The sequence below is a fragment of the Orycteropus afer genome, unplaced genomic scaffold, assembly GCF_000298275.1.
Source record: "Orycteropus afer afer isolate SDZICR_OR568_19922 unplaced genomic scaffold, OryAfe1.0 scaffold00058, whole genome shotgun sequence".
In the NCBI taxonomy this organism is placed as follows: Eukaryota; Metazoa; Chordata; class Mammalia; order Tubulidentata; family Orycteropodidae; genus Orycteropus; species Orycteropus afer.
In genome coordinates this window covers 10,843,417-10,853,793 of record NW_006921645.1, presented here as the reverse complement: position 1 = coordinate 10,853,793, position 10,377 = coordinate 10,843,417, and the positions used below count along the sequence as shown (strand labels likewise).

The following is a 10,377-nucleotide window of genomic DNA, read 5'->3' as shown; positions in this document are numbered from 1 at the left end:
ACTTCTGTAGTGATACTGCCTCGGAAACCCAAGGAGGGGTCGCTATGAGTCGGGTCCGACTCGACAGCATATAACAACAAGAGCAAAAGCCTCCTAAACTGTGAGAAAATAAATGTCTGTTTGTTAAAGCCAAAAAAAAAAAAAAAGAGTTACAGTCAACAAAGGTAAACACTACTACATACACAATCCTGCATTATCGACAGTAACAAGCTTTAATCTACAAGTAGATCCATAATTAGACAGGCAAGATGATCAGCTATTTGTATGAGTAGGTGAATAGGACTATGCCCATTCCAAAGAAAGGAGATCCAACAGAATATGGAAATTATTAAACAATATCATTAATATCACACCCAAGCAAAATTTAGCTGAATATAATTCAAAAATGGTTGCAGGAAACTTCCAGGAATTCAAGTTGGATTCAGAAGAGGATGTGGAACAAGAGATATCATTGCTGATGTCAGATGGATCTTGGATGAAAGCAAATGATACCAGAAAAATGTTTATCTGTGTTTCATTGACTATGCAAAGGCATTTGACTTTGTGGATCATAACAAATTATGGATAACATTGCAAACAGTGAGAATTCCAGAACACTAAATTGTGTTCATGAGGAATTTGTATGTAGACCAAGAGGCTGTCATTCAAACAGAACAAGAGAATACGATACAGTTTAAATAAAATCAGGAGAGGTGTGTGTCAGGGTTGTATCCTTTCACTGTATTTATTCAATCTGTATGTTAAGCAAATAATCCAAGAAGCAAGACTATATGAAGAATAACACAGCATCAGGATTGGAGGAAGACTCATTGAAAACCTGTGATATGCAAATGACACAACCTTGCTTGCTGAAAGCAAAGAGGACGTGAAGCACTTACTAATGAAGATCAAAGACTACAGCTTTCAGTATGGATTCCACCTCAAGATAAAGAAAACAAAAATCCTTACAACTAGACCAATAAGGAACATCATGGTAAATGAAGAAAATATTGAAGTTTTTAAGGATTTCATTTTATTTGGTTCCACAATCAATGCCCATGGGAGCAGTCAAGAAATCAAATGACTTATTGCATTCAGCAAATCTGATGGAAAAGACTTCCTGATAGAAAAAACCTCCTAGATCATTAAAGAGCAAAGATGTCACTTTGAAGACGAAGGCATGCCTGACCCAAGCCATGATATTTTCAATAGCATCATATGCATATGAAAGCTGGACAATGAATAAAGAAGACTGAAGAAGAATTGATGCCTTTAAATTGTGGTGCTGGCAAAGAATACTGAAAATACCATGGACTGCCAGAACAAACATATCTGACTTGGATGAAGTACAGCCAGAATGTTTCTTAGAAGATTTTGCCTCTCATACTTTGGACATGTTATCAGGAGGAACAAGTGCTTGGAAAAGGACATCATGCTTGGTAGAGGGTCAGCAGAAAAGAGGACAACTCTCAATGAGATGGATTAGCACTGTGGCTGCAATAATGAGCTCAAGCATAGCAACAGTTGTGAGGATGGCATAGGACCAGGCAGTGTTTTCTCTGTTGTGCCTAGGATTGTTATGAGTCAGAATCAACTAAATGGCACCTAACAACAACATTTTTTAAAATCAGTCTTATCATTTATTGATCCGAAAAATGTATTACTTTTGTAAGAAATGTGAAAGTTTTGAACAGCTATTATATAATTCTTATATGATATTTTCCAATTTTATGGAGGCTTAGTGTACTTTGCCTTTTGGTTTCTTTTTGTTTTCTAAGATGTGGAGATGACAAATTATTCTTAAAATTATACTGCACTTACTAATTCTCAGGAAAACACTATTGGACTACTCAAAACAACCAAGGACATAATATGAAAGGTGAAATAAGAGATCTACCTTACCTTCATAAAATGAGGGTCCTCTTTGGTCTTGTAAAAAGGGTCATACTCTTTTGGATCATAATTTTCTATAAATGCATTTCCCTATAGGAATGAAATAAAAGCACACATAGCAAGAGGTGCACCATTAAGTTTGTGCCATATAGAACTAGAGAGTCAAACATGCATTTCCATTCTTATACTTCAAAGTGGTATCATTAACAAATGCAAAAGGGAAAAGACCAAATTTGAAATTAACCTTATTCAAGAAAATATTACAGTGATAGAAAGAATCTTCTTATAATCTACAATATTTGGGAATTTGTTTTTAAGTGTTTGCCAGCTAAATACTTCAAATCTCTTAAAAATACCAGGAGAACAAAAATATGTTCTAGCTTTGCAAATAATTGAGTAACAAAACAAAATAAAAATATGTCCTGAACCTAGAGTCCAAATTTTAAAAATTGGTAAATACAGAACTTATGCCATAGGGTTTTCAGTGGCTGAGTTTTGGGAAGTACATTACTAGGCCTTTCTTCCAAGCCACTTCACGATGGATTTGAACCTCCAACCTTCTGATTAGCAGCCAAGCACATGAACTATTTGCACCATCCACAGACTCCACATGAAGCACAGAAATAGGCAAAACTAATAAATGGCTATAGAATTCTGAATAGTACTTAGTTCTGGGTGGAATAGGGTGTGGTACTGGAAATATTCTGTATTTTGATCTAGGTGCTATAAACACATGTAAAAAAAAAAATCACTAAGCTGTATTTACTGAATGCACGGTATATCCCAACAAAAAGCATAAATAAAAATAATAAAATTAAACGCAAACTAAAGCAAAAAAAATTACATGGGAAAAACAAAGAAAAAATGGTTCTAATGAGCATATTTAAATCCAGACTTAACCCTCCTCCTTCATCCCTTCCATAGTCCGTCTATTTGAGAAAAGTATATGCTACAACAGAGTAGAAATTATAGTTATGAAGGTGGGGCAGGCTGTTTGGATGATTATAAATGAACAAAGACAACCAGTCATTAAACCAACTGAAGAAAATGTCAAATAACCTCTTAGTACCTTTTTATTTACATGTTTTAAAAAACTTTCTAATTCCTCTTGTCTCCTTTTTTTAATCTTCTTATGTGAACAGACTTTTTCTATAATCTTCTTCTGGAGAGGATCTGCCACATGGTCAACCCATCTTTTATATAATATCTCTTTTCTTCTTGTATTTAAAAAGTCATGATGTTGTAAATACCTATCTATTTCCTAGTAAACAGTGACAGAAAAGATAAATATATTAAAATTATAATTTTTTTGAAAATTTAAACTTCTTTTATATTCATAGTAACCCATAAAGGCACTCATTAATTCAATTATTTATTTATTTGGCTTTTAATGTGTGACATACACTGTACTGGAAACAAGGAATATACTGATAAATTAGACAAAATGCCTGCTGTCTGTGAGACAGACAACAAAACAATTATCAACAAAACACTGGGAAAAGGGACAATATATTAAGATAGATATGTATATAGTAAATGAAAAAACAGAAGTGCAAAACTTAATATTTTCTAGAGTCTTGAAAGATTCCCAAAGTGGGAGACATATGGACTGGGGCTCAAAGAGTGAGGACTTACTAAAGCAGAGAAGGAGTGATAGAGAATGAGGAAGAACACTCAATGAAGAAGGACAAGGAGAAGAAAAAGACAAGAGTAAAGAAGCAGAAGTATAACACAATTTGTTCCAAATGACTTCAACCTGCAAAGAAGACTTCTACTCAGGCTGCAAACTAATTCATTCTCACCAAAACTACTCTCCTTTTATATAGACAATGAAATCATGTAATCAACATAACATGAAATTCAAATGAAAATAGTAAGAACCTTGAGAAGATTTCTAGTCTATGTCCCTTCTAACATCAAGTTATAGCACACTAGAACTATTCTCAATGAATAATTTATTTCCTTTTAAAGAATTTCAGAAACCATTCTTAAAAACAGAAACAAAAAACAGGTTACCCATCCCAGTGCTTAGTATATCTCACCTGAACATTTTTCTCATCTAAGTAAGCCCATCCTGCTACAGTTGAAGCCTTGTTCTTGCCTATATGAAAACCAAAAACCCATTGCCATTGAGTCGATTCCAACTCGTTGCAACCTTTTAGGACATAATAGAACTGCCCCATAGAGTTTCCAAGGCTATAAACTTAATGGAAACAGATTGCCACATCTTTCTTCCATGAAGCGGCTGGTGAATTCAAAGTTCCGACCTTTCAGTTAGCCAAGCGCTTCACCACTCAAAACCAGAGCTATATCTGAGTAGTTGGTAAGGATGTTCCCAATAATAGCTCTTAAAGATTAGCTCATTCATAGTGACTCTGTAGAAAAGCCACTAAGATGAAGGAACAAGTAAGTAGGGAGAAAGTCTAACAAGGTATCTGTGAAGGAATTTCCACAAAGTATAGGTAAAAAGGAAGTCAAAGCAATCTCAGCTATCCCTTAAGGTTAATCCCAGGTGGTAATGAGCAGTTTTTCTTCTATTTTCTGTATTTTCCAAATTTTTTATAAGAATGCACTACATCTAAAATAGAAAAACAGTAAAATTTAATTTTTAATTAATACACAGTAACTCTTACCTTAATTACATAACTTTCTCTATATAATATTGAATGAATAGCTGCATCAGTATCTTCTTTAGCTAATACCTAAAATGAAAGAATTAAACTTTGAAAATCAAATCTTCAAAAAATTAAATTATTAGACCTATCTGGATTCATTATATTTTATGTGATATATTCCTGAAAAGTGTAAAGCCAATTTTTCTACCTCAAATCATCAAGTATTTATTTTTAGAGTATTTGAATCTTTCTGTTCTCCGTTAAAGCTCATTCTAGAGCAAAAAAAATAACTCAGATCATGGACATTTTGCAGTACCAGAATGATTACTTGACTAGCCCAGAGTTGCAAGGTAATTAAAACTCATGTTTTTCCACATCCTATAAAATGCTTTTAGCATTAGAATTTCACTTGTACATGGCTGAATAATATTCCATTGTATAGGTATATGACATTTTGTTTATCCATTCATCTGTCAATGGACATTAGGTTGTTTCCACCTTTTGATGATTGTGAATAATGCTGCAGTGAATACTGGTGTACAAGTGTCTGTTTGAGTCCCTGCTTTCAATTCTTTGGGGTATATGCCTAAAGCAGAATTGCTGAGTCATATGTTAATTTTATGTCTAACTTTTTGAAGAAGTACCAAACTGTTTTCCAAAGCAGCTGCACACTATTTTGTAATTTCTCCATATCCTCACTAACATTTATTGTTTTCTATTTTTCTGATCATAGCTATCTTAATGAGGGTAAATTGGTCTCTCATTATAGTTTTGATTTGCATGCTTGGTAGAGGGTCAGCAAAATAGAGGAATACCATCAGCAAGATGGATTGGCATAGTGATTGCAATAATGCGATCAAACATAGCAATGACTGAGGATGGCACAGGCCCAGGCAGTGTTTTGATCTGTTGTACATAGGGTTGCTTGAGTTGAAACCAACTCAACAACACCCAACAACAATGGCTAACGATACTGAGCATCTTTTCATGTTTTTTTTTTTCATTTATGTATTGTCTTTGGTGAAATGTCTATTCAAGTCCTTTGCCTATTTTTAGATTGCATTGCTTTTGTGTTTTTGTTGTTGAGTTGTAGAAGTTCTTTATATACTCTGGATATTAAACCTTTATCTGAAATATGGGTACCAAAATTTTTGTACAAGTCTGTCTCTTCATTTCTTTTGATAAAGTCCTTTTATGCACAAAAGTTTTTTAATTTTTATGCAGTCCAATTTCATCTATTTTGTCTTTTGTTGTTTGTGCTTTTGGTGTCATATCTAAGAATACATGGTCAAAAACATTATCCCAAGCATTACCCCTAACTTTTCTTCGAAGAGTTCCATGGTTTTAGTTCTTACATTAAGTTCATTAATCCATATTGAGTTAATTTTTATATATGGTGTGAAATATGGTTCCAGTGTCATTCTTTTGCATGTGGAGATCCAGTTATCCAAGTTCCACTTATTAAAGAGACTATTCCTTCTCCACTGGGTGGACTTACCACGCTTGTGCTAAATCAAGTGACCATAGATGTATGGGTTTATTTCTGGACTCTCAATTCTATTGCTTTGGTCTCTATGTCCATCATTACACAGCTATCAGATTTTTTTTTTTTATTATTGTAGCTACAGAGTATATATTGAAATGAAAAAGTGTTAAGTCTTCCTACTTTGTTCTCCCCCCACACACTTTGGCTATTAGGGCCCCTTGTATTTCCATATAAATTTGAGGATTGTCTTTTCCATTTCTGCCAAGAAAGCTGATAGAATTTTGATAAGGATTACATTGAATCTATAGATCACTTTGGTTAGTATTGATATATTAACAATATTAAGTCTTTTAGTACATTAACACAGAAATTCTATTTATTTATTTCTTTCAGTAATGTTTTATAGTTTTTAGTGTGCTTATCTTTCGCCTGATTTAATTTATTCCTAGGTATTTCATTCTTTTAGATGTTATTGTAAATGGAATTGTTTTTTCAATTTCTTTTTCAGATGCTCATTGCTGATTATAGAAATCCAATTGATTTTTGTATGTTGACCTTGTATCTTACCATTTTGCTGAATTCACTGGCTCTAATAGTTTTGTTGTAGACTCTGGAGTTTCTCTATATAGTATCATTTCATCTGCTAAAAGGAATAGTTTTGTCCTTCCTTCCAATTTTGGATACCTTTGATTTTTCTTGCCAAATTGCTTGGGCAAGGACTTCTAGTACAGTATTGAATAGCAGTGGTGAAAGTGGGCATCCTTGTCTTGTTCCTGACCTTAAAGGGAAAGCACTCAGTCTTTCACCATTAAATATGATATTCACTGTGAGATTCTCATAAATGTCCTTTATCATAGAGGAATTCTCCTTCCATTCCTAGTTGGTTGACTATTTTTATCATGAAAAGGTGTTGAATTTTGTCAAAGGCTTTTCTGTATCAATTGAAATGATTATGTGGTTCTTTTCCTTTGTTCTATTAGCACAGCACACTTATGAAAATACCTCACAGGGGAAGGGTGCAATTGGTAAACAAACCTAGAATATGTTATTTGTATAAAAATACGGTGATCCTTTTAATATGGTGTTGGATTCAGTTTGCTAGTATTCTGCTGAGGATTTTTGCATCTGTATTCAAAGGATATTGGCCTGTAGTCTTCTTTTCTTGTGGTGTCTTTGGTATCAGAGTCCAGCCTTAGTTCTTACAGGATCATGTCAACATTTTCACTGAAAGCTTAGTGCCAACTTAGGCAAGCTCTATACCTGAAGAAATGTCATGTATAGAATAATACAAAGTCTTAGAGTTTCTAGTCAATTTTCTGCTCTTCTTTTTGTGTTTTCATAATATATTCACCCATTAATTGTGTTTTTCAAAATTATTTAAACACAGGTTAAAATACAAAGGCCCAAACCCACCAGCCACTCCTCAGAAAGAAGGCTGGGCAATCTACTTCCACAGTGATACTGCTTCGGAAACCTAAAGAGGGGTCACTATAAGTCGAGTCTGACTTAATGGCACATAACAACAACAACATGGGTAAAATATATCAAGGAAACAGGAGTTATGTTTTTATCCATAAACTTACAGCTACATATGAAATGTAAAATTATAATCAGACAGGTGATTTGGACTTCTCAAAATCAAAGAAAATTCTTATTGAAATAATCAGAAGTTTTCTCTTAAAATCATCTTACATTCATTTAATTAATTTTCCATGACAATAGACAAATTACTTGAAAGACTGAAACAACTTTTCTCAGACAGAAGTATAAATATAATTGGAATAAATTCATTTAGTCATTAATGAAGACTTAGTGGCTATTAGATAAAAATTTTAAAAAACATTATTTTTATGTACAAGTCATATTTTCAGATTTTACAGAACACAATCTACAGGGAATTGTTCATAATATTAATTTTTTCCATTTTTGTAGTAAATCTTCAACAATTAAATTCCTGCCAGATAATACAAGAGGCTGAATTTTTGCATAGAACTACCTTTGAAACTCTCTGATAATTGCACAAAAATATCCTCAAAGTAACTGTCAGTGGAAACAGTTGTTCAATCTTACTATTCTTATTTCTAAAATGGATGAATAAAATCTCAAAATCTAAATCTTATCCTTCCCCATTTACACCTGAGGAAATTAAGAGTGAGAAAGTTTAAGTAACAATTTATTGTTGTTGTCAGTTGCTGTCCAGTTGGCTTGGATTCTTGGCAATCTTATGTATAACAGAATGAAACATTGCCTAGTACTGAGCAATCCTTAAAATTGTTTGTATGTTTGAGCCTATTGTTGCAGCCACTGTGTCAATCCATCTCATTGCTGGTTTGCCATTTTCACTGACCCTTCACTTTACCAAACCTGATGTTCTTGTCTAGTGATTGGTCTTTCTTTATGACATGTCCAAAGTAAGCAAGACAAGAGTCTTCCTATCCTTGTTTGTAAGGAGCATTCTGGCTGTACTTCTTCCAAAGCTGATTTGTTCTTCTGGCAGTCCATGGCATATTCAATATTCTTCTCCAGCATCACAATTAAAATCTTTTATTTGATTTTTTCACTGTCTAGTTTTCACATGCACATGAGGTGCTTGAAAAGACCATGACTTGGGTCAGATGTACCTTAGTGATATTTGCCACATCTTTGCTGTTTAACACTTTAAAGAGGTTTCATATTGTGGTGGCTTGTGTATTGCTATGATACTGAGAGCTAAGCCACTAATATATTAAATACCAGCATGGTTAGCTATGGTGAACAGGTTTTAGCAGAGCATACAGATTAAGACAGGTTAGGAAGAGGGGGCTGGCTATCTACTTCTAAAAACTAGCCAGTGGAAAACCTTATGGATAAATATCAACTTTGTTGTCACTGTGTGCCATCAAATTGATTCTGAGGCATAGTGACTCTATATGACAGAGTAGAATCACCCCATAGCGTTTCATATGCTATAATCTTTACAGGAGCAGATCACCAGGTCTTTTATTCTGTGGAACAACTGACTTTTTGGTTAGCAGCCAAGTGCTTTAACCATTATACCACCAAGGCTCCTTCAGTAAACTACTAGCTGCCTAGAAAATTTTGAGTTGAGCCAAGATTTAAACTTAAATGTGATCCACTCCATATTTATTTTCTTTGTCCTTTCTATATTACAGAGTTGCTATTACTGGCAAGCCTGTTTTCTCAGCCAATATTAATACCCTAGACAAAATAAAAACAACAACCTGATGACACTATATAGTGATAAAAAGTAAGAAGAAAGTGGAGGATAGTCAATTCTTGGAAGAAGAGAATAGCACTAGATGAGTTTCTACTTTTTAGGGACTTTTGCCTGAGAGCAGGCCTCATTCAGACCCAAAAACCAAACACCAAACCCACTGCCATTGTTCTGACTCAAAGCAACCCCCATGGGGTTTCCAAGGCTGTAAATCTTCACAGAAGCAGAGTGCCTCATATTTCTCCTGGGCAGTGGCTGGTAGGTTTGAACCACCAACCTTGTGGTTAGCAGCTGAATGTCTTAACCACTGTGCCACCAATCTCTCCTAATCAGAGCCAAAAGAGATGGCAAAAACTCAAGTATAAATATGCAGCCTTACTGGTTAGGAATTAGAAGACAGAGTGAAAGGGGAAATACTTGAAATGAAAGAGCCATAAAGCGAATGTCATGAACTTTGCAAATGAACTCTGAACAAACCACTGTCAGATCCTTAACTATATATGCACAAGGCAGACTCCAAACAGCCCAGCTAAAGCTAAAAAACTAAACAGAGACTTCATCTGTTCCCAGCTGCAAAACAGACAAAGTTGGAGTTTAAGCTCATGCAAATTACCTACAAAAATAAAAGTTCAATGTTCTTCAGAGAAACATAACAGAATCCAGATTCTACAATCATTCATAATGTCCAAAATATAATCCAAAATTGTTAGACATACAAAGAAACAAGGAAATGTGACCCATACTTAAGAAAAAGGCTAACTCTAGATGACTCATATGTTGGAACTAGCAAACAAGAATTTTAGAGCAATTATTATAGCTATAGGAGCTCTCGTAGCATGGTGCCTAAGGCACTTGACTGCTAACCAGAAGGCTGGCGGTTTCAAACCCACCAGCCACTCCTCGGAAGGAAGATGGGGCAATCTACTTCTGTAGTGATACTGTCTCAGAAACTCAAGGAGTGGTCACTATGACTCGGGTCCAACTCGACGGCACATAACAACAACAACAACAACAACATTATAGCTATGTTTAAGAATTTAAAGGAAATTGGGTTCCGGCAAGATGGTGGACTACGCAGAAAGACTGCACAGACCCTCTTCAACAAAGAAAAGGGAAACCAATTAACACAGACACAGAAGATAATCCTGGACCCCTGAACCTTGAAGGGAAGGATATACAAGTGGACTAAA

General features: G+C 34.6%; 1 protein-coding gene across 1 annotated transcript in view; it reads right to left on the bottom strand.

Moving 5' to 3' along the window:
* Window positions 1-10,377, bottom strand: part of FAM228B (family with sequence similarity 228 member B) — a 47,681-nt gene that overhangs the window by 16,289 nt on the left and 21,015 nt on the right. Inside the window, exons 2-4 of the mRNA XM_007939296.2 lie at window positions 4,506-4,574; window positions 2,942-3,133; window positions 1,882-1,962 (exon numbers count right to left, since the gene is read on the bottom strand). Coding sequence (XP_007937487.2) covers window positions 1,882-1,962; window positions 2,942-3,133; window positions 4,506-4,574 — 342 coding nt within the window. The remainder of the gene's footprint in view (window positions 1-1,881; window positions 1,963-2,941; window positions 3,134-4,505; window positions 4,575-10,377) is intronic.